General features: G+C 44.0%; 1 protein-coding gene across 1 annotated transcript in view; it reads right to left on the reverse strand.

The window, feature by feature from the left end:
* Window positions 1–20,858, reverse strand: part of AMN (amnion associated transmembrane protein) — a 52,879-nt gene extending 32,021 nt beyond the window's left edge. The window contains exons 1-3 of the mRNA XM_063439621.1: window positions 20,776–20,858; window positions 3,156–3,277; window positions 2,490–2,534 (exon numbers count right to left, since the gene is read on the reverse strand). Coding sequence (XP_063295691.1) covers window positions 2,490–2,534; window positions 3,156–3,277; window positions 20,776–20,818 — 210 coding nt within the window. The 5' untranslated portion in view covers window positions 20,819–20,858. The remainder of the gene's footprint in view (window positions 1–2,489; window positions 2,535–3,155; window positions 3,278–20,775) is intronic.
* Window positions 20,859–26,192: the final 5,334 nt, after the last annotated feature.

Consider the following 26,192-nt stretch of genomic DNA (forward strand, 5'->3'; position numbering starts at 1 on the left):
AGATATGGAATGACAGGGATAGGTTTTGTTTCCTTAAGTTATATTTAACATTCCAAAGCAGGTCTCAGTTGACAAAACAAATGGTCTACATCCTAAGCAAGTCATGGGTTATTTTGGTAATATAATGTAAGGGCAATCAGTGTAGTTATCAGATTGATTAATAAGAGCGTGTGATTTTAATCTGCATAACGTAATGGTAAACACAGACGTCTGGGCATGTCACACTACCCACCCCGTTTATTTGTAGCGAAACGGGACTATACATAAAACGCTAAACGTCAAAAAGAGAAGCCCATTTCTGTAGAATAACAACATTCGTACCAGTTAAAGTTCTTGTGCCCTCCGTGCCAAGGTTGGGAAAAATGTAGATCCCCAGCTTCTCGGGGAGAACTACAATATTTTATTCTGCTTTGCCAGCCTCCTTTGAGGTCATAAGCAAGAGACGCAGCTTTAGGACTGCAGAGATTTTTGTAAATTGACGCAATTATGAGCAACTGTGCAAGAAGTCATTGTACTTAACATTCTCTGTCCACCGTTGGATTTAACCTATTCAGTATCATTGCATTCTGTATACATTTTATTTGTAAAGTTTGTTTTGATTTATCATCTTTAGTTAATTGTTAACTTATAGATAAATTATGGGTTAAATTTACTGGTTTCCTATTAGAGAGCTTAAAGTACCAAAAAAGCTTTAGATTTTTTTAAGGGACACTATAGTCACCAGAACAACTACAGCTTAATATAGTAGTTCTGGTAAGTCTAATAGTTCCCTTCGGGCTTTTCTTCATGTAAACACTGCCTTTTTAGAGAAAACGCAGTGTTTACATTGCCTCTAGGGACACCACCAAGTGGCCACTCCTTAGGTGGCCACTGGAGGTGCTTCCCGGGTCAGTGCTGCCGAAAAAGCAGCCCTGCCGTTCAGCGTCTCCACGCTCTCCATGGAGACGCTGAATTTTCCTCATACAGATGCATTGATTCAATGCATCTCTATGAGGAGGTCCTGATTGGTCAAAACGTCATTTGGCCCCGCCCCGTGATGATTTTAGCCAATCCAATACTTTCCCTATGTGAAAGCATTAGATTGGCTAGAAATCGTAACTTTTTATGATGTCACAAAGGGGCGGAGCCAGAGTCGACAGACCCCACGCGGTGCTGAAAATAAGGTGAGATTTAAACTTTTATAGGGAGGCTAAGGGGGGGCAAGCCACCTAAATGGTGGGTTAAACACTATAGGGACAGGAATACATGTTTTTGTTCCTGACCCTATAGTGATCCTTTAAGTGTTTTTGGTGTACAGACCATGCCCCTGCAACGTCACTGCTCAATTTTCACACAGCCTCCCTACACACTTCCTGAAAAAGAGGTCTAATGTTTAGAATACCCTTATTGCATAGCATGTAGTACCCTTATTGCAATACATTTTGTTTTGATCAAAACTTGTACAACTGCCTCAGGCCTTAAGGGATTAAGTAACTAAATCCATTTAACCCCTGATGGTTAAAAAAGAAAATAACAGTTCACCCTCAAGGGCTAAAAGAAAAAAAAAAATCGGATCATATTGAAATACTGTGATCTGTATTTTGATCACTGCAGACAGTGATCAAAGGGCAGGAAGGGGGTTACATTTAATTTGAAAGAGGTGAGGGGGGGTGGTGGAATTTTATTACGAACACTTTTTTTTTCTGCACTTCACAGCTCTCAAGGAGGTGTAGTGAGGCAGATTGGGTTTCACTGCAGCACGGGTGATTGCTCTGACTCCCGGTCAGAGCGATCACAGCGGCTGAATCAGCGAGATTGCCTACAGCACTCTGCCTCAGACACGGAGGCACACTGCAAGAACATTAACCCCACGATTGCTGCGATTGTGGAAATCTGGGCTTAATTTTAGCATTGGACGGAAATTTTCCGTCCTGCGTCCTTAAGGAGAGGACTGCAATGACGGAAAATTTCTGTCCAGCGTCCTTAAGGGGTACAAATGCCTGCAGGGACATGTAATACTCACCAGAACAAATACAATACGCTGTAGTTATTCTAGTGCCTATAGTGTCCTATTAACAGGAGATATAAACTTCTAAAGTAAACACACTCTGCTGTAAGATATGTTTTCAAGTAGGCAGTGTAAGTAACAGTAAACAAAGTGATTTAACTCCTCAAGCTATGTTCTAAATATCTACATGTTGTTGTCAGTTGAAAGGTTTCCTTCCTGCTAGAGTGACACTTTCATTTATCATTTAAAGTTTCGTGTTTCTTTTCCTGACAATGTATGCTTTTTTTGTTCTCCCCACCGCGCCTCCTTGGGGAGTATATTGTTACTGTACATGTTTGCTCCACACCTGACTCACAATGTTTACTGCTCTCTTTTTTACAGGGTGTGTTTTCTTACGAAGGTACTTTAAAAAAAAAAAAAAATAAACTAAACAAATAAATAAATAAAACTCAAAATAAACACAAATTTGTGAAATAAATGAATTGGGGAAAAAAAACCTTACCATCTCTGCCAATGAGTGGGCTGATTGTACATAGATTGAAACTCTCTGTAAAAAAAATAAAATGAAAGAAGGTCTTAACAAGGTGTAAAGACGATATAATACATCATTTGTAGCACGAAGGAGAATTACCATATATTAGCGATCACACAGAGCCATTCCTAAAAGCGAGTTACGACTGTGTTATTTTATGTACTTAGTCATATAAAATAATTAGTGATCATACTATAAATAGTGATCTAAACAAGGTCTGACATTGGGATTGTTGTGAAAATATTTGTGGTTACAACATTTTATTTTAACGTAGAAATCTATAGTTTTTCAGTAATCAAACAGTGCTCAGCAGCACAGCTCAAAGTATGAAAATCAAATGTAAATGTATCCAAAACTGTGAACAACTTCTTCCATCGTCAGGTTCTAAAATGGTTTGACTACTTACAATAGGTGAGTGCCAGGGCCCTCCTCGCACCATAGCAGCACACTGTAGTGGTTATGGTGTGTTATGGAGTGTTTGTAAAAGCTGCATGGCCAAGCCTTATTTGTTTATTGCTGCTATGCGATCAAGGAGTGGAATTCCCTTAATAAATCACCTGGAACACCTGGTACACTTGAGGACTCAGGTGTGTTCCCAGCAACGGTTAAAGATTCCCCATTGACAGCTTGAAATACCTGGCCACTTGGGAAAATCACTTTATCCTGAGAGCAGGGGACTCTCCTTTCATTCCAGTTTGAAGCATTCTCAAAATTCGTGTTAGGAATCCATTTTTTATAGGCAGCGTCGGTCAAGGCAGCTGAAAGAGAAAAAAAAAACTAATGGAGAGACTACTGTAACTATTGGTGTTCTATACATGGAGGGAGATGCTATAAAGTTACCACTAGTACAAAATAAATACATAGTAAATGGAACTCTTAATAGAACAAACATTAATATGTCCAGTATTTACGTAATAGGATTAGCAACACTGTGTAATAATGCCGGGGTGTATAAACAGTAGTTAGTGGTTTGTAAAATGCTGCTGCTTAAAGGGACACTATAGTCACCATAACAACCTCAGCTCGATGTAGTGGTTCTGGTGAGTATAGTCAGTCCCTGCAGGCTTTGTAATGTAAACGCTGCCTTTCCAGAGAAAAGGTAGCGTTTACATTACTGCCTAGTAACACCTCTAGTGGCAGTCACTCAGACGGCTACTAGAGGTGCTTCCTGGGTCAGTGCTTCACAGTGTGCATGGAGACGCTAAACTCTTACCATAGAGATGCACTGATTCAATGCATTGATTACAAAATCTAATGCTTACATGGAGCTCACCACGCAAGTGGGACCAGTGTGGCAATCTCCCAAATAAAAGGTGAAAATGCTGCACCACCCTCATGATACTACATGACATAACTAATTTGGTATGTACACCCTAAAGGTTACAACTTGCGTGTCCAGGTTACCTGAAAATGACTATGCATCATCATATTATCTAATTACCGTATATACTCGCGTATAAGTCGAGTTTTTCCAGCACATTTTTTGTGCTGAAACACCCCAACTCGACTTATACTCGAGTCAATGTCTGTATTATGGCAATTTACATTGCCATAATACAGACAAGGGGCTGTTGGGGGCTGGCAGAGAGCGCTTACCTCTCCTGCAGCTCCTGTCAGCTCCCTTCTCCTCCGCGCCGGTCCGGTCAGCTCCCCTGTCAGCTCCCACTGTAAGTCTCGCTATGACCCCGCGGCTCTCGCGAGACTTCAGTGGGAGCTGACAGGGGAGCTGACCGGACCGGCGCGGAGGAGAAGGGAGCTGACAGGAGCTGCAGGAGAGGTAAGCGCTCTCTGCCAGCCCCCTCCACTGAACTGCCAATGCCACCGGACCACCAGGGAGTGAGAGACCCCCTCCCTGCCATGTATCAATCATTTATCAGTATGTGCATGGCATTGATTGCATGAAAGTGTCTACTGACCCACTCAAACAATCTTTGCCATTCGACGGTCAACCAAAAAGGCTTGCAAATGGTTTGGCCCAGAATTAGCAAAAAGCACCGACACCCTAAAAGCTTTAAAACTGCTGCACTGCGCATGCACATAAAAAAACGGTCAAATCTTTGGTTAAATAGAATAATAATCTTTTGGAAATATTGCTTTAAGAGGAATTGTGTAACGGGAGCGCGACTTTAAAACACCAAAACAGATTTATAATAGGTCAGAGTTCACATATTTTTGAGACTATTTTAGGGCACCTTAATGACCGATTGACTCCTCCATGCACACACTATCCTTGCACCCACCACTAGACCCCAAGCATAAAAAAACAGGTACACCTCATAAAAGGAGATATGCTCATAATTCATCAATATGCATTCCATGCAATTTACTAGGTTAGCAAACATTTAGATAAAACTGGTGAATCCAGCCACCTCACATATAAGTGAAGTTCAGGTGGAGGTCTGGTAAATTCACTTTCTAGAAACATGCGCCAACGTAACTTTCATGCGACGGGATGAGATTAAAAGAAGCAGCTCTTCAAACATCACCAATCAAATTCCTCCAGAAGGTTATGGGAGATCGACACATAAACAAGACACATTCACCAAAATAGAATGTTTACACATTACGCTTATTGTATACCGGACCAGTGTGGACATAAGTGAACAGAAAGCAACAGTAGCACCATTACAAGTGTCTGTGCCTGAGTGTAAGTGTCTGAGGTCAGTGTGGTGTGGTATTGAGAGGTAATAGGAAGTTGGCACACAGGGAGAGGAGACAGGAGAATGACGGGGTTCCTCTTTAGGAAGAGGGTGAGGCCTCCTTGGGGACGAAGCTAGAGATCGGGAGAAAAGCTGCTAGGTCACACAAGAGGGAGCAGAAGAAGGGGAATGGAGCAAGGTTCAAGGACTATACACCTACAAAGTCTGAGACAAAAACACATGAGGAGAAGAGGAAGAGGTGGTCTAATTTCACTCACAATGAAAAGGTTACCATGGCAAAGAATGGAAAATGAAGCAATGAGAAGATGAAACAGGGGACATGGTTTGGAACTGAATCAAGATGGCTGTTTAGGCTCAGAGCTCGTCCCAGCCTGGAGGAAAAAGCATCAAAGAAGCAACAGTGGCACCATGACAGGTACCAAGCCGAAGAGGGCACAATTCAAAATGAATATATACATTCATTCATTCCGACCGTCTACATTTAATTTCGGCTGGTGTTGCACCCAGATCCATGCCGCTGAGGCAGGAAGAGCAGGCCACAGAGGCACCAATTACTGCTACAGCACTACTGAACTCAGAGGCCTTTACGGAAAAGATGAAAGGCAATGCTGCAAGATATCCGTAAGGATATTCAGTCTAATGTCAACCGCCACATCGGAAATTTCTGCCACAATTCACAAAACTGGTGAACACACAGACAAGCTAGAGGGCAAGATGGACGACGTAATAGAGTCCCATAACGCACTATGTGGATATACATAGGACTCAGACATGGTGACTTCTATAGAACAAAGGCTCGCCGATTTAGAAGATAGGTCACAAGCAATAATATCAGGATTAGGGGCATCCCAGCTACCATAACTCCTTCGAAGTTGGGAACTTTTTTCTAAAGAATATGTGTCACACCTACTGGCTGAGTTTGATATGTCACAGTTTATAAATCGATAGGATTCACTGACTGCCTAAAGTTAGTGCACCTCCTAATTTACCACAAGACACTATATTGAGGGTGCGCTTCTTCATTTACAAAACGAATTTACTGTGAGCAGCAAGAACCCCTCCAAAACTCTCAATCAGATTTGTGGACATCCAGCTCTACCCGGTCTTCTCACCATTCACGATGCAGTGGAAGCGAAATCTACCGATGAGCACAATTCTCAGGGATAACCATATACTAAACTGTTGGGGATAACCTAGTTGACAAGAAGCGGGACAAAAAGTCACCATCACTGAGAGCATATAAACTCTGCCCTGCTCTCTGGCAGCTATTTTAGTAACTTTTGGCCTCCCTTTTCCCCCAGAGTTGCTTCACCTTGGGCATGGATTAAAAGGTAACTGGGTTTGTTGTTGGGAGTTATGGAACTGTTTGTGTACCTTTGTGATTTACCAGCTATCTTTTGTTTAAGTCACCCTGTGCCCATTAAAAAAATGACGTTAGGCAGATAATGATTTTATAATCACTTCACCTTATTTTTCGTTTACACTGTTTGGGGTGTCTAGTTAGGTATAGAGGAGTTGGAGCCTGTATGGAGTTATTTATAGGGAATGAGTGAGTGTTCTTATGGCTATGTTTCACTAAGGATTCACCTGTTGAGAGTAGTCAGTGTGAGACAGTTGCTACACTGGTCTGAGCAATATCCTTTAGTGTAGCCATTACTGGGGCTGGATTTTATTTTTCATTACTAGCTGGGCTTTTTCAGTGAGGATTCATTTGCACTTATTAATCAGTATGAGTCACTAGGTAACACTGATCTAAGCAGTATCCTTCAGTGTAGCCACTATTGGGGCTTTTATGTCTCTTTATTTTTCAATTGGCAACTTTGACACTGAGGACTGTTTCTGCATACCTTAGTCAGTGACTGTTACTAGTATCCTCTACTACAACCCTCATCAGTGCTTAAGTCTCTCTTCAGTACCAGCTGAAACTACGACTTTGGTCCGCCCCTCATTGAGAGACTGTTCTATTGAGGATTCACTTGTATTGTCAGTATGTGTCATTTTGTAACACTGATCTAAGCAGTATCCTTTAGTATAGCCATTATTGGGGCTTTTAATGTCTCTTTATTAACAATTGGCAATTTAGTACTGAGGATCTATCTGCATGTTTTAGTCAGTGTTATTCACAAGTATCCTCTATTACAGCCTTCATTAGGGTTTTAGTGTCTTGTCAAGTACTAGCTGCTATTATAGTCTCTGTCCACCTTCTATTGAGAGATATCTATCTCATTTATATATCCATTTGCAGAGTGGACATCTATACAGCTATGTACCCCTGACCCATTTCATTAACCCCTGTCCTACTCTTCCCATAGCTCCCTGAGCTTCTGATATCTCCTCTCTCCCTTTCTAAGTGGGTTGTTTTGGTTATTTATATTTTTTTATGTTCATTATCTTGTTTTTTGTTCATGATTTTGTATACCAATTAAACGATATTTAAATTTTAACAGACAACTGAGATCTATATCTCACTAGTGTTTCCTGGACGTTCTGTCCTAGGTTTACAATTTTTTTTCTTCTTTTTTGCATACAGTACAAGGGTTATCCCCTATTGTGATATGATCTGGGCACACTGAATCTATCCCTGCTCTGGGGCTATTTTCTTCCCTTTTTTACATTGTTACATAGCTGAAAAGAGACTTACGTCCATCAAGTTCAGCCTTCCTCCCATTTGTTTTTTGCTGTTGATCCAAACGATCTGAATAGCAAGACTCGATAATTTTCATATTCAGGTAGATTTGCATATTATGCTTTCTGCAGGCAGGAGATATTTCTTGTTAGTTATTTTCTTCCTCACCCCTTTATAAATATGTTAATGTGTTATTATGAGTTCCTGTATGTTTTCTCATATGATTTGGTTATTTGTATTAGACTGAGTTTGTCACAGTACTTTTATTGGAATGTGCATATGGGCTAGTCCCGAGTAAAAATAAGTGTATAAATAAAAAAAAAATAAAAACGGGTGTTGGGTGTGGACTAAATATACGTATCCGTTATATTTAAGATATATATCCCATATATTCCCTTATGAGGCCGATTAAAAATAAAGCTGAGGGGGGCGTGGCCTGGACGCTGAAGAAGATGGCAGCATAGACCTAGAGCTCCCTGTAAGGCTCCGCTAAATCACCGCCTAAAGCACACTTTCACCCTGAAAATGGGCAAAACAAATCGACCCTCTCAACCCCCTAAACAAGCGGACACCCCCAGGAGGTCTCAAAACCCCTCCATGAGGCACTTCTTGACCGCACAAGTTGACGCAGACCCTCAGGCCTACACGAGCCACACGGCCCCAGAGGACCCGCTCCCACCTACACCATGCGGAGACGGGACCATGGCGGACAACCTGCCTACCGATCCAGCCGCCCACCACCCAGACTGGATGGAGATGCTACGCAACTTGCCCACAAAAGCCGACTTAAAAGCGGCCAACTCGGAACTCCGCACCTCCATCTCAACGGAGCTCCAAACGCTCAAGGAGGAAATCCGAGGCCTACACCAGTGGGTCGCCCAAGTGGAGGCGGACTGCGACCACATGTCAGCGGCGCAGTCTGCGAACACGGACACGCTACGACTCCACACCCTCCAACTACAGCAAATGGCGGGCCACATGGAAGACCTGGACAATCGCGGCAGGAGGCAGAATATCAGAGTCCGGGGGATCCCGGAGGAAGCGGACAACTCCGCCCCAGTACAGACCACGCTGACCGGTCTTTTCAATTCCATACTGGGCCGCACACACCATGATCCCATTGACTTTATACGGGTACATAGGGCTCTACGGCCCAAAGGTCCGGAAGGGACCCCACCGCGCGACATCATATGCTGTTTGATGAGCTACCAACTCAAGGAGGACATACTCAGAAAGGCCAGGGACGCAGGAACGGTACACCTTGGTGATACCGAGGTACAACTCTTTCCCGACTTGGCACCAGCCACGCTGGCTTACAGGCGAGCATTACGCCCCTTCACCAAACAATTACAAGCAAATAAGCTGCGATACCGCTGGTGCTTCCCCACGGGGCTACAAGTACAGACACCAAACGGCCCCTTCCTGATGAAGGACAGACAAGACCTAAATGCCCTAGCAGCAGAACTCCAAATCGCGCCGGCACCCTTACAGTGGCCGGACCCGTTAGCACCATACACGCCTGCTCGAGGGGCTCCGCCCCAACCACAGAGTACGCAGACCCGGAGAACTACGCGGCAACAGGCGCTGAGGCCCTCGGGGGCCCAACTTTGAGGGGATCGACGATACGCGCCAAGATGGCGGACGACACCGGCCGACCACCACCAGTAGAGACTCCCCTGACACAATAACAGAACTCTAACCAGACACGGACTATCACAACTCACACGGGCTCCCCATACCTGGACACGAGGAATACCCACCTTATAGATTGTACCTAATGTTCTGTCTAGAACTTTGACACCCCTCATTCGGAGACACCCGCCCTCGGAACTACGAAACCCCGGGTGCGGCCCGGACTTTGCAAATCATTCGATATATTACAGGACTGCCGCCCCCGGCCACAACCGAGACGACGCCCATACCGAAAGACTCGCAAGTATATGCTGGACTCTTGGCACGGGACTGGCTCAACCACTTGGGGAGGGGGCGAGGGTTGAAGGGTCGGAAGGTACAGCCCAAAGGTAACAGACTACGCAAGGGCCGGGAGGGAGACGGGCACAAGGTGGGGCCGACTGGGCTGGGCAAACGCTTCTCCTACACCGACCCGTGATGACCCCAGCAGGAGCGGGCGGGAGAGGAGAGGTGTGGGCCCGGCTCACTCGGGAACTGACAGGGCCGCTATCGACCCGTAGAGGAGGAGGATAGAGGAGGGAGGAGGGGGGGACATTCCGTAAAGCCTAGAGAGCAGATGCACTGGAAAGGGGACCGCATGTCACCCCATGCGGACCACCTCACACATAGGCTCCAACACATGCCCAGACCACTCAAGATACCCCTCCAGAGCACGGAAGAGTTGACAGGGCACAGGGACACCTCTCACCACGAGATAGGGTTACAGGGAATAACTGGGGGCAGGGGGTGATATATAACCAACTTTATAGGTATTAGCATTAGCAACACTATTGTATCACGGCACCATCATCTTACGGTGGAAGGGGAGGGTGAGCGGGGGGGTCGGCCGGCCCATAAAGCCGCGCAGAAATAACTTGAATGTTTATGAAGGTTTACTTGTGTTATTTGTATTCTCCAATCATTTCAGAACGAGCCGCCTCTCTGACCAAACTCTAAAGCTCTGTATAGGCATAATTCTATAGCGCGGCATTGGTCTTACTTATTGAATAGACATTGCAAGCTTGAGGGTAAATAGAATCGTTTAATGTATGATTTATTGTTTCTTGTTCTTGTGTTACTTGAAGATATGCCCAAGGTGACAATTCGACTGCAGAGACTTCCAAAGGCGGTGACAGCCACCTACGATCACGACTTGAGCCACTGAACAGGGAGGCATGGGAGCAAGACGTCCCCAGACCACCCAGACTAGGAAGAGATCGAGAACCGGACCACCTGGGGGAGGAGTTTCCCACGTGGTCACGACACTTCTCGGTGTTCCTCCCACACCCCGACGGGATAGGCGCCACATCCAGGTGAGAGGGGCACTGGGCGCGCAAAACGGCCCAGGCCCACACATACACCTCGACGCCATAACCCTAACGTCACCCAGGTGACGGTTATTTCCTACACCTACTTATCCCCTCACTTCCCGACATCCTCCCCACCTTCCCCACCCCCCTCCCCATCCTACGCCCCGAGACCGACCGACTGCAGACGTAGACACACACACTACCACACACCAAACATGTCACTCACACCAGCAAACCTCACATTAGTGCCCATCAATGCCAAAGGGCTTAATAAACCTGAAAAGAGGTCGACTACACTATGCGAACTCCACACTCTAAAAGCGTCCATAGCCTACATACAGGAGACCCACTTTAGAGAAGGGGCACGACCCCGCTTCCACGACCACAGGTTCCCGAGGGGGTTCTATAGCGATTTCCAGGGGGGAAAGGCACGGGGGGTCGCGATCCTAATGCACAAAAGAGTCCCCTTCATAGAAAAAGAGATACTGACGGACAGGGAAGGCAGGTACTTATTCGTGAAAGGGAAGATAGTAGACCAAACTTACACTTTTGCCAACATCTACGCCCCCAACCAGAGACACTATAGGTTCCTATCCCACATGTTGCGCAAACTTCAGAAATTTGCGGAAGGGGTACTCATCCTAGGGGGTGATTTCAACGTAGCTATGGACCCAAGATGGGACTCCTCATCGGGGACATCCCATATCCCGACCCAACACTTAACAGCACTTAAAACTCTCCTATCTAAACAAAAACTGATTGACTGCTGGAGGGCTCACCACCCAGATGAAAGAGATTATACTTTCTTCTCCCACCCCCACAACACCTACACCAGGATTGACTACTTCTTTATGACTCACTTCCACCTCCCATTAGTGGAGCGAGTGGAGCTAGGCACAGTGACGTGGTCGGACCATGCACCAATCTCCATCACGATAACATCCCCGATGCACAGACCTAGGGTGACCAAATGGCGCCTGAATGAACACTTGCTAACACAACCGGACATTAAGGCGGACATTGGCACCGTACTAAGAGAATACTTCACCTTAAACACACCCGAACAAACGACACCGACTATACTGTGGGAGGCACACAAGAGTGTAGTGAGAGGTCACTTCCTCCAAAAAGGAGCCTTGCTGAAAAAGCGAAGGGAAGCGGAGATATCCGCAATACTCACCGAAATCCAGGAGATAGACACACAAAACAAGGGCACCCAAACACACGCACTACAAGATAAACTTCTTACACTCCGCAGGGCACTGACCCAACTCCTACTGAAGAGACATCTCAGGGACGCACTACGACACAAAGCGTTTTTTGCACTACATGGTGACAAGAGTGGCAAACTACTCGCTAGGATGCTAGCAAAACGCAGACAGCAGACATACATAGAGCGCATTAGAGACGATAAAGGCACACTACACCGACTACCCACGAAGATCCAAGACATAATTAGAACATACTATGCCAACCTTTATGATCTGCCCCGCCCACCGACACAGGCTGCCGACGAACGCCTGACGAACAAAATAAATGACTATCTCACTACACAAGACCTACCCTCACTAGACAAAAACACCGCAGACCTTCTAGAGGAGGAGATCACGCTGGAGGAATTGGCCCTCGCAATAAAACAGACGAAACCAGGCAAAAGCCCAGGCCCCGACGGCTTACCCCGGAGCTACTATAAAACATTTGCGGACATACTTTACACCCCACTAGTAGACACATACAACGCCATCAGGGTGGGTCACCACTTCCCCAAACAATCACTCGCAGCTCACATCACCATCCTCCCGAAAGAAGGTAGAGATGGGGACCACTGCGGAAACTACCGACCCATCTCTCTCATCAACTGTGACCTTAAATTTCTGGCCAAAATATTGGCCAACAGACTGCAACCACACGTGCCCCACCTGGTACACCCGGACCAGGTGGGATTCGTGTCAGGGAGAGAGGCACGGGACAACACTATGCGCACCCTCACTCTGATACACAGCCAGAAACACGCTCACGGGGGCCTCCTCCTGCTGTCCACGGACGCGGAGAAGGCCTTCGACAGAGTCGGATGGTCATACATGTTTCAAACACTAGCACGAACTGGCATGGGCCCCAGAATCAGAGGCTGGATAGAGGCCCTATACACGCAACCATCCGCACAGGTAGTGGTGAACGGGGCACTGACAACGGCGTTTGATATCCGAAATGGCACCCGCCAAGGATGCCCCCTATCCCCATTACTTTTCGTCCTTGCACTGGAACCACTCTTACAGGCCATCAGGACAAACCCAGACATCACGGGGGTGACGGTGGGAAAGACCCACCACAAAATCGCGGCATATGCAGACGACATGCTGTTTTATGTATCGAACCCGGAGGTCTCTCTCCCCAACATCCTGAAGGCACTACATGACTTCGGGGCCATATCTAATTTAAAAATCAACAACACAAAATCTTCCATACTTAACATCAGCATACCGGAACACAAGACAACACACATGCGACAAAGCTACACCTTTAGGTGGGCAGCACACAAGATCCGCTATCTGGGCATCTGGCTAACCAGAAAGGCGGGGGACATGTACGGGGAGAATTTCACACCGATGCACGCACAACTACACGCAGACATGAGGGAATGGGCATACCCGCACATATCCTGGCTGGGCAGAATACAGGTGGTCAAGATGAACTTCTTGCCACGCCTGCTGTACCTGTTCCAGACCATCCCCATAACAATTCCTCGCACATTCTTCACCACATTACGCTCCGCTCTGGGCAGATACGTATGGGACAGGAAAAGACCCAGGATTAGCCACAATACACTTACACTTCCCAAAAACAGAGGCGGTCTCGCTCTCCCGGATTTCCACTTATATTATAGAGCCTGCCATCTCCTGCGGATACTGGAATGGTCCAAGGAGGGGGTGCACAAGCTCTGGAAGCAGGCAGAGGAGGGGGAGGCAGGGATACCGACAGCGATAATACCATGGATACCACCAGGATCAGGGAGTAAGACGCTCACACAATCACAATACATGAAGGCCACCATACAGGAATGGCAGAGGGCGAAGGGTAAACACAACCTGTCAACGCACCCCTCACCCATGCTGCCTCTGACATACAACCCTGAGTTCCCCCCAGGTCAAGACCCGAAAGCTTTCAGGGACATAATTCCAAACCCCTTACCCAGGCTCAGACATATCTCTAGACACGACGGCATTAAAACCCTAAGGGAGCTTAGAGGAGAGACACCAACCACATTCCTGACGCAATTCAAATACCGACAGCTACGCCATTACATTGCCACACTCCCTCAGGGCACATCGCTCACGAGAACCCCTACAGCATTCGAAAGGGAATGCCTGGAACCCCAACCATTAGCACATGGCGTCTCTTTTCTATACAACCTACTACTGACTCACACACCAACGACCACACCAGGCTTCATGGGAAAATGGGAGGAGGCATTAGGGCACACACTTGACGAAGTGGCATGGGGAAAAATCTGCTACCTCACACACCACTGCGCTAGCTATAGCAAGACTCAGGACACGGCATACAAAATCATGACACACTGGTACCGCACGCCAACGACTCTACACGCGATCTCCCCGACACACTCTCCACATTGCTGGAGATGTGAAGTGGCGAGGGGCACACACATGCACATTTGGTGGGAATGCAAGGGAATCATCCCGTTCTGGCAGGGAATCCACAAAATGCTGCAACTGTTCTCAGATGACCCACCCCCCTTTAAACCTGCAGAAATGCTCCTGCACCATACTAAGATACCAAGATCCGCATACAAAAAATCACTGTCCATACGAATACTGAACACGGCCAAATCCATTATCCCCAAATATTGGAAACAAACCACAACCCCACCACTGACCACTTGGTTCGCCCATATGGAAGACCTCCGAATCCTAGAGGAATTCCAACACACAGCAGCAAACACACAACAGACATACTTTAACACGTGGACACACTGGATATTACAGACCTCGAAACCAGACTTTATGGACCGCTTGAGACTGATAGACAGAAACGAACCATAAGGGACTACAGACGCACCCGACACACCCCCCCCTAATCCCATGACCCTAACCTTCTATCCTCGACCTCCCCCACACACCCCGACCAAGAAGGACCAAGTCCACGACCTGGAATTAACAGACAGGCCTGACGGGAGTAGCGGACCGACCTAGAAGCCAGCACAGGTAACGGTTGCCATAGGCGGGCTGGCGCTAACCGACACCCCTAACCAGACACTCTGAGAGAGCACAGACGGGACTGGGACAGGCACGGCCAAGCCGCGCGAAAATAACTGTTCCACAAACATCTTGGAACAGAGTGTTTACCAAACCAGGGGTAGTAAAGGTTTTCCTATGAGCTGCCGTTCCAGAGATTTGAAATGTCTAGACATGTTGAATATAATAGCATCCTACTGAGATCGGTCTGTCTCTCTCTTAACACTTTACCTATGGTGATCACCTGAGGCCTGCGAGCCAAAATTAAGAACAGACGATAAAAGGGCCTGCGTGCCCATGTATACATATGTGAGCTAGAGACCTGCGAGTCTCCATGTTAAATTTCTACGTTTGACATTACTTATTCCAAAAATAATAAAAATTATATTTACAAAAAAAAAATAAAAATAAAGCTGAGTGTCTCACTTCCATCTGGAACCATGTGTCCTGGTTTGTTATTTGTGGATCCCAATAGCAGAGTCTTTGGACTTGTCGGCTGGCTGATTAGTCCCTGGATCCAAGGACATGTTAAAAAGAGCTAGGCCTGAGAACCAGAAGTGCCTTTGTAAAGACAGTAGCTAATCACAGTACAGGCCGAGGTGTGGAGATACCAGCATGAGAAAGGAGTTGAAGAGGCAAAGGCAGAGGGGACGATACTGGGCTGGAAGGCCTGGAAGTTTTCCGTGCCCTCAGTCAAGCTTCGGCGACTGTAAGGGAGGGCAGGAAGTTATCACCTGGGACCAAACCCATGATAAAATGGTGATGACAAAAATAGGAACAGAGGTGAAGGAGAGTCAGCCTCCCGTTTATCAGAAGAGATACAAAAAGTCCCTTTGGCGTCTATTCTTAGTTTTTTGTTTATTTTAGGTTTATATTCTTTTCTTCCGTTAAGTATGTTTGTCTTACATACCAACATTGACACAGTGTTGCTATTACAAATGTTTCGATGTTAGTATGTGATGTCATTGACGTGCCAGATCAAATGTATTGTTTGTTTTGCAACACAATTCAATAAAAACTATACCTTTATTTATTATTATTATTTTTATTAAAGAGAAAACAAAAGAAACTAGGGTATGATAACTGCAAGAAAACACTTAAAGGGGACCTTTGCAGGGTTTGCAAGGTTTTTTTAATATTTATGTCCCACATCTAACAAATACTGGTGAAACATATAAATCAACACATCGATATCCTGCAAGTCCCAGACATCTCAATTAATTTGTTATGGTGGCAGCTGTGTCTGGTTGCCATCATACCTTCAGGGTTAAAGCGTTTTCCAATGGTTTAACCCAAATTTGTTTCTCTCAGTGCCATCCTCATGTTAGCGGACGCTCTCAGCCTATCACCAGCCACCGGGCAAACCTTTGTGATATCTGCAGCAGTCCGAGAGAGGCAAGAGAGAATAGGCACCTGGTTTCAACTTTTGAAGGTAAGACACCAACTAGTCTTCTGACCCACACAACTTCATGAGAGCAAGAAGCTTCTGGACTGCAGAGGATGAGATGCCGGTGCATCCACGGGAAATCAAACCGTTCACAAACAGTTTAACTATTTACCCTGTGAGGGTGCCAGGACAGTTATGGCACCATAAGCACTACAAGGGCCAGTGTCCTAAAGCTAGGCTTTGCACAGGTTGGACATTATACAGTGGTATAGACCAATTTCCAGTATACAATGAAACTCAAACAAACTGTAGCAAAAAAAGCCCGACAAGAAAACTTCCCCTAATGGGGAACAACACTACAAAATATAACCGAGACTGCTAGAGTAAAACCATTTTGTTATAACAATGTATGGATTTAGATTAAACCCTAGGGAACTACATTAATAACACAAACTTGCAAAATGGAGCCACTCCGATGGAGTTTCACTGTGACTATATCCAGATGCTTTCATAGATATATCCACCAAGGATTTGGTAAGCGTACCTTGTTTTTATGTGAACAGAGTAACGGTTAATTGATAAACAAATGGGGCGAGTGTAATTACAGCTATTATAATTATATTGGATCTCTCTTTATTTCAGCCAGTTCTGAAACGGTAAAAATATATTTATTCAGTGAGCAGCATTAACACTTCTTTACTTTGGAAATCTATTTTTACTTCCCAGCCTGACTCACTGCAGACGAATATCCTGACGCAGTGATATCTCATGGTTCTTTTCAAAAGACAAACCAGTCAAGTTACCAACATGGGAAATTCGTGTTCTAAGCACTTCCTTACAGTCTCCCAATAGTCAGTGATTCATATTTTTGCAGGCTGGCATTCTGTTACATGTACTCTGCACAAAATTCAGACAATGACATCCTTCCTTAAATGTAGCAACGTTACTGACAGCTTGCTACGGGCGATTCTAAAACAGGTTCAGCATGGGAGTTCTGGACAAGACCAGGATTTATCGCGTCTGTGAAGTCTATGTTTCTATCCCATCGTTAACAGCTCAGTTATTCGCTTGTTACTTGGATTAAGATATTTAAAGAAATGTGTTAATAAAGATGTTATTAATAAAACATGAGTATATATTCATAATAATATTTGGTATTAGAGGGGCAATCTAAGCACCATAACCACCACAACCTGCTGAAGTGGCTATGGTTCCAGGAGTCTCATGGCGCCATCCTACGCCAAGTAATTAAACTGACACTTACCTGGGGCCTCTGTTCCAGCCTCTTTTTCTCAAATGAGTGAAGTCAATCTAACCTGTTTTTTAGACTCTCAATGAACCAGGTTGACTGCTTAATCTGAGATGGCAGTCTAAGTTATAGGGCCTAGACTGAGCCTTTAAGATTCTATACGACCCTTTAATTTATATTATTAATGTAGCTACAACCCTCCATCCTACAGTGCAGATAGCGACTGCCTACATATGTACATCGTAAAGATAATGGAGTCGTAAGTCAAGAATAAGATAATAGATTATAAAGAGCGCAATAAATGCAATGCAGTACTTTTCAATGACAGACCTTTTAGGAAATGTTTTTTTTCCGCTAGAACACTGATTTATAGTGATCTGAAATCTGAATTTAAGCTAAAACAGGCAAAAACCTTCAGCTAAATTAACCAACTATGACTATAACTATGAATTGTTAAAAATCAAAACTTTTTACCTAAATTAAGGGTTTTCAATGCACTACAATAGAACGTTCAGTTAACCTTCTAAATGAACCTTGAGGCTGATGGTAGCGTGATATAAGAAATCATGAAAGACCAGGGACTGTCCCTTCAGCAGATTCGGATGCAAATGAGATTATTAATGCTCGTAACTGCAATGTGATTAGATTATTTTGTTTTTTTTAAAGTTAGGTTTGTGCCACACCTAACATTCAGCGGTTTCCGCAAACCCCCCTTTTTTTTTTTAAATAGTATTTAGCACAAAATATTTACAGTAACTGTTACCCAGTTCTTCATTTTAGGCAGGACCGTGTGAAACTGGCCGCTTATTAAGTCACCCAGGTAAATTGATGGGAAGTTTTGGCTTGAGCAGATAAGGGTAGCAAGAGAAGGCACAGGGCGATGGTTTGCGGGAACTCGTAGTGATAATGAAATCAGTGCCTCCAAGATACTCCTCAGTATTGCTCATCACTAAACTAACACCCACTATATTCATAAAGAAGGACCAATAAACCTGCTAATAACAGAACTGCTTTAACCCTGTGACTGCCACATGTGATTTTTTACATAAAATGACAAAAAAAATTATATTAATATAAAAGGTCTCTTTTTAACTGATACAACATTTCACCACACAGTAAATATTTTTAAAGTGGCACTGTCACTATCTGGGGTCTTTGCCAAATTCTCAAAGACCCCCGATGGTGACATCGCGGCTGGGGTTCTGTGCCAGGAGGGGGAGAAGGGGGGATGGGGTTTGGGTACAGATAAAGCTGAGATTTACTGACCCAAACCTGTTCCTTACTGGTGCTGCGATCCAGCTCTATCTGCTCCTCTTCAGCCCCTGCGCATGCACGCAAGTAAAAATGCTGTCTACGGAGGATTCTGTCCGCCCTGAGTCTAAGAAAGTCAGGCAGGGGTAATATACAGAGACAAAGTAGTTCCTAATTAATCTCTGCACCAGCTCTTAACTGGGTTGGAATTTCAGTGAAACTCAAACACAGTTAAAACGAGTATTTCATAAAGATGTTATCTTCATTAAATACCCATTTTCCAGGAGGCGGGGGTGTTACTGTGCTGTTTTAATATACCCCTCTGAAACCAAGTGTAGCTTACAGAATGATTGTGTGCCTGTTTTCTATTTGGTAAATTTCGTTCCCCAGCCCAGCAGAGTCTGCACCATGGCTGGCCAAGGCCTTCTATCTGTAGTTGAGACATCTTTCTTTCAAGCAATCTTCAGATGGACAGAGTCTACATGCAAGAGTGAGGGCCCATCCATGGTTCATGGAAGATATCACACATTCTAAAGCAAATTAGATCATAATCCAGACAAGGCAAGACCAGGGCACACAATGCAAAATATGAGGAGCAATAGACACATTGTTTCATTCCCCCCTATGCTTTCTATATGCTGACTGTTCGGTGCATAGGACAGGGAGCTAACATGGAGGCGCCGAGTTGTAGGATGATCAAACTTCTACTTTTCATTTTGATTTTAAACACTGCACTAATACACATTTGTTAAATACATGGATAAACATAAAAGTGACAGTTCCCCTTTAATATACAACTACTTGAAGGATTGATCGGTTTCTCATTTTTCAAAAAGACCATAATAAGCAGACACAAAAGTGTTTTTTTTTGTACAGATTAAAACATTTCCTACTGTCCATCGTGTCCCTACACAATGACACTTTGCCAACAACTATTCAGTATACAATAAATATACCACTAAAAATAAATAAAAAATTTAATCGAGCCCATGAGAATGCCTAAAATGATCCCCCTTTTCTTGTTTCACACTCCCGCACTCCGTCTATAACGTACATCACTCTTCTCACGAACAACCCCCATGCCCAATTAATGCCCACACTCCGGAACAGGCTTCTGATTGGTAGATAGTCCTTTGAAAGTCACCATTATCACAATTTCAATACATTTTAATTTAAGACTTGAATGTCAACCACTCGATTCTAATAAATTCTATAAAATTGCTTGCACATTAATCTTATACCTGTCATCTGACTCGGATTATCGGAAACAGTCCTACTACCAACAGGAACTCAAATGTGAATTTTAAAGCCTTTCTATATAGTGTGTTAGGTGTTAGGAAGCACACCCCAGTGCAGTAAACCTTTTTTATTTCCCAAGAGACTCGGTCTGATCCTAGGCTATCAGAGAATTAGGAGATCTCCAGTTCGACATAATGGTTAGAGCCAAAAGGTAACGATCACAGCCCTATAATCGTTACACACCTCACCATGGTATATGTTGGAGCTTTATTAATGAACTCTGAATATTGTGTTTGCTGCTCAGTAAAACATTTTTGTATTAATGTTATTTTATGCAATTTCACAACTACCTACAAACAAACTGAGGGTTTACCTGCTAAGCTCTGCATCGTAGTGACCAGAAAGGCAAACGGCAAACTTAAGGCTAAACTAGCCAAGCTCCGACTGTCGCAGAGTTTGAAAATGTTTCCAGATCATTACTTCCTAGCTCAGTTTAGTAATTTTGTTGTTTAGTGGATAAACCCCAGCAGCACATAGTTCCTGGAAATGATGTGTAAGAGAGATGCACATATGAGCACACATGGAGGGGTTCTTAAAAATCCGTACTTACTGCAGACAAGAAGCCAGAGAAAGAACAACGCTGGTGTCTTCATTGTTCAATGTCTCCCACTATGTTAACACAGTACTCTGCCCTTTAAACTTTGCTGGATCATGTGACAAATGCAAATTACTGTCAAGATTCCATCCATAGCCAGCAAGCAAGAGTGTAGCAATCACTTAATGGACAGCTGTCACCTCAAGACTATTTTTTTTTATGTAATAAACCTTTTGTTTTAAAAGGAAATAGATTTTTTTAAATGTATAAAAGTATATATAAAAAAAAAAAAAAAAAAAAGGAGATAGATAAAAACCTCGTATAACACAGGATCCTGCAGCCATATACATGCACCTTGGGTCAGTCAGTCTCTACGGTCTTCGTGGCCTCATAGAGAGTAACCATAGAGACTAACTGCAAACATGCGCAATTAAATGCCCAACATTACTATTGCTGACACAAAAGGTAGTTAAGGCAACAAAGAGATTCCCAGGCACTCGGAGTGTTAAAGCCGCAGGCAGATTTAATGAAACAAAAAGGGAGCAACGTTTCGACCTACTGTATTTTTCAAGCTTGGTAGGTCGAAACGTTGCTGCCTTTTTGTTTCTTTAAATCTGCCTGAGGCTTTAACACTCCGAGTGTCAGGGAATCTGTTTGTTGCCTTAACGTGTTGGGATTGCTGGTCCTGTTCCGGAGCACCGGTGGCTGCTGGGATTGACTTCGGTTCCTATAATCCCCTTTACAAAAGGTAGTTATGGCACAGTTGTTTCTACAATGCATTCTAACACCTGTCACGTTATGAGCATGCGGGGCGTGTGGGAGTTGAATGTCGAGGTAAAACAGAAAATTAAGGTTATATTCGAACAAAAAAATAAAAATCACAATCACATAGAATGCGTACATTACTATGCACAATTCCTGCGAACAGTTAAATATCCCTTCTGCTCTATTATCAAGAGATCAGTCTCACTCAAAGTCAATTCTACTCCTTGGTGGACATCTGGTCCACAGATCTACCAATATCTCCAGGCATGAGGTCATAATCCCGGGCTGGATAAAGGTGTGGCGAGTGATTGCAAATTCTATTGTTATAGCAATAGTCTTTCTCGAGGAACATTCTGTTACAATGTCTTTGGCTTGAAACAAATCCTTACATAGCTCTTGCAAAAATGACATTTAGCCTAACCCGTTCTAGAACACTCAGTATCAACTTTCAGCATGGCATATGCTTTCTAATAGCCTTGTTTCCCCCCGGCACCTGTTTTGCACTTCCCAATCAGTGAAGGAAAGAACTTAATCAGCTAAATCCTGAGTTACGGTTTTTATACGGCTCTAGAAAATATTCTGCATAATTTTGTTCTCTACTTGACATCTCTTAAAATAGAAGAAGAGCCACTCCAGTCCCCTAGTCCCTGTCCTCACACTTTGTAATAATGCCAAAAACCGTGTCTCCTGAACTCAACACTGCACACATTCTCTTGTGAAATTGCCAACACAACCGACTTCGCAAGGTAGAGATCTGGTTTTCCAGAAAGGTTATTCTACAGGGCTGCATTTAAATCCACATTATCCACCCCTCCACAGAATATTAATTTGTAGAATCATGGCAGAGGTCTTACCAGCTGTTCACACCACGTGGATAAAAACAGACGTATCAATGGTATTTAGTTCCAGATATCCTAGGAAAAGTAAACACATTCTGGAAAAGCTGAATGCACATTGGTGGCTTGATACAAATATGGTGGGCCGGCAAATCTTGCTAGAACCATATACAAAAAAAAAAAAACAGCAAAAACTGGTTGCCCATACAACTAAGAGACATTTGAAATTGTGTAAATGTTGATGCTCCTGCAAATTCTGGGATGTGGATTGCTCATACTGTCATAAGATGTTAATTGCTGCCTTGAAGGAAAAAAAAAAAAAAAAAAAAAAAATCGATCTACATTGGCTGTTTTCTATAAGAGGAAATATAAGTGATCAAATAACCAGGTAGAAGCTATTATCAGTGAATCAATCTACTGAGTTACAACAACATTTTGTGCTTTGCAACATTTTACCCTTTCCTTGTCTTCTGTATACTATTACGTAAAGAAAGACGAAAAAAAAAATCATAAAAACTTAAAACTTGAAAAACTGAAAATAAAAACAAAGTTATACCGTAGGAGTGTGTGTGAGATATAAACATTTATATCACTCCCATACTCCTACGGAATAACGGAGTTTTAATTACCTAAACCATTGTCTGCGTGACGGTCTTCTTCTGCTTCCAGCGCTTCAGTGGCAACAAGCCGACGTCATTGCTGATGTGAATTGGAAAACAAAAATAGCTACTTGTGCCAGAAGCACACATATTCTAAACTCCCTACTGGGATTGTCTCTAAAACAAGTCGTTGAGGAGCCAACTCGTAAAGAGGCCATACTAGATTTAGTGTTAACAAATGGAGATTTGGTATCAGATATTATTGTAGGTGAAAGTTTAGGATCCAGTGATCATCAGTCAGTGTGGTTTAATATAAGAACAGTGACTGAGTCACACCACACAAAAACAAAAGTTTTAGACTTTAGAAAAACAGACTTTTCTAAAATTAGAATATGTGTAAAGGAGTCATTATCAGACTGGAGCAACTTAAATGGAGTCCAAAAGAAATGGGATTATTTAAAAGCTGCACTACTGAAGGCAACAGAAAATTGCATTAGGCTTGTCAGTAAAAGCAAAAGATTCAAGAAACCACTGTGGTACTCCGCAGATGTGGCCAAAATAGTAAAAAACAAAAAGTTAGTATTTAGTAATTATAAAAAAAACCAGAGTGAGGAAGACAGAATGACCTATAAGATTAGGCAGAAAGAGGCTAAGCAAGTTATAAGAGCTTCCAAATCACACACAGAAGAGAAAATAGCACAGTCAGTAAAAAAGGGGGACAAAACTTTTTTTAGATACATAAATGAGAAAAGAAAAGTAAAACAAGGATTAGTTAGATTAAAAACAAAAGAAGGAAGGTATGTAGATGAGGATAAAGGTCTAGCTGACTGCCTCAATGAATATTTTTGTTCTGTATTTACAGCTGAAAATGAAGGAAAGGGACCTCTGTTAAAAAAAGGATAAATGAGTCATTTATTACACGTGAGTTTACAGAGGAAGAGGTTCTATTTCAACTGTCAAAAGTAAAGACCAAGTCTAAGTCTAAATTGACCAAGTCAATGGGACCTGATGGAATACACCCAAAGCTATTAAAATAGCTTAGTGGTGTACTAGCAAAACCATTAACAGATTTATTTAACCAATCATTGTTAACAGGAGTAGTCCCAGAAGATTGGAAGTTAGCGAATGTTGTGCCCATTCACAAGAAAGGTAATAGGGAGGTGTCGGGCAACTATAGGCCAGTAAGCCTTACTTCAGTAGTGGGGAAAGTGATGGAAACCATGTTAAAGGATAGGATTGTTGAACATCTAAAATAAGATGGATTTCAAGATCAGAGACAACATGGGTTTACTTCAGGGAGATCATACCAAACTAATCTTATTGATTTTTTTGATTGGGTAACTAAAATTATAGATCAGGGTGGTGCAGTAGACATTGCTTACCTAGATTTCAGTAAGGCTTTTGACACTGTTGCACATAGAAGGCTTATCAATAAACTGCAATCTTTGAGTTTGGATTCCAATATTGTTGAATGGGTAAGGCAGTGGCTGAGTGACAGGCAACCAGGGCCGCCATCAGGGGGTGACAACCGTGACAGTTGTCACGGGCCCGGCGGCCCCGGGGGGCCCGGACTGCTCGGGCCCCACTTTCCCTCCCTGCACACATAGATAGCGAATATCGCTATCTATGTGTGCAGCCCCGGGCCCCCGGCTTCCTGTTACCGCAGAGGGGGCCCAGGCAGCACACAGCCTCTTCTCTTCTCCTCTTTGCTAATAACGCTCGCGAGACCCGGTTGCCATGGCAACGCTCCGCGGGTCTCGCGAGAGTTATTGGAGGAGAGAAGAGGAGAAGCAGTGTGCTGCCTGGGCCCCCTCTGCGGTAACAGGGAGCCGGGGGGCCCCACCATGCCACCGGACCACCGGGGAGGGAATCTCCCCCCTCCCTAAACACAGGTAAGCAGGGAGGGGGGAGAAACAATTTAATATTTTTTTTTTTTAAATAATGTTAAAATGCCCCCCCTCCCCCTCCTCATTGGACATTTACACACACACACACTACATACACTGACACAACACACACACACACACTACACACACTGACACAACACACACACACACTACATACACTGACACAACACACACACACACACACTGACACAACACACACACACACACACTACATACACTGACACAACACACACACTACATACACTGACACAACACACACACACACTACATACACTGACACAACACAACACACACACACACACACACACACTACATACACTGACACAACACACACACACACACACTACATACACTGACACAACACACACACACACACTACATACACTGACACAACACACACACACACTACATACACTGACACAACACACACACTACATACACTGACACAACACACACACACACACACTACATACACTGACACAACACACACACACACTACATACACTGACACAACACACACACACACTGACACAACACACACACACACAGTACATACACTGACACAACACACACACACTGGCACAACACACACACACACTACATACACTGACACAACACACACTACATACACTGACACAACACACACACACACACACACACTACATACACTGACAGAACAAACACACACACACTACATACACTGACACAACACACACACACACTACATACACTAACACACACACTACATACACTAACACACACACACACTAACACACACACACACTACATACACTAACACACACACACACACAAACTACATACACTGACCCAACACACACACACACACACTGACACAACACAACACACACACTGACACAACACAACACACACACACACACACACACTACATACACTGACACAACACACACACACACACTACATACACTGACAACACACACACACACTACATACACTAACACACACACACACTACCTACACTGACAAAACACACACACTGCATACACTGACACAACACACACACACACTACATACACTGACACAACACACACACTGCATACACTGACACAACACACACACACACACTACATACACTGACACAACACACACACACACACACTACATACACTGACACAACACACACACACACTACATACACTGACACAACACACACACACTACATACACTGACACAACACACACACACACACTGACACAACACACACACTACATACACTGACACAACACACACACACACACTGACACAACACACACACACACTACATACACTGACAACACACACACACT

This window comes from Pelobates fuscus, chromosome 13 (assembly GCF_036172605.1).
Source record: "Pelobates fuscus isolate aPelFus1 chromosome 13, aPelFus1.pri, whole genome shotgun sequence".
In the NCBI taxonomy this organism is placed as follows: Eukaryota; Metazoa; Chordata; class Amphibia; order Anura; family Pelobatidae; genus Pelobates; species Pelobates fuscus.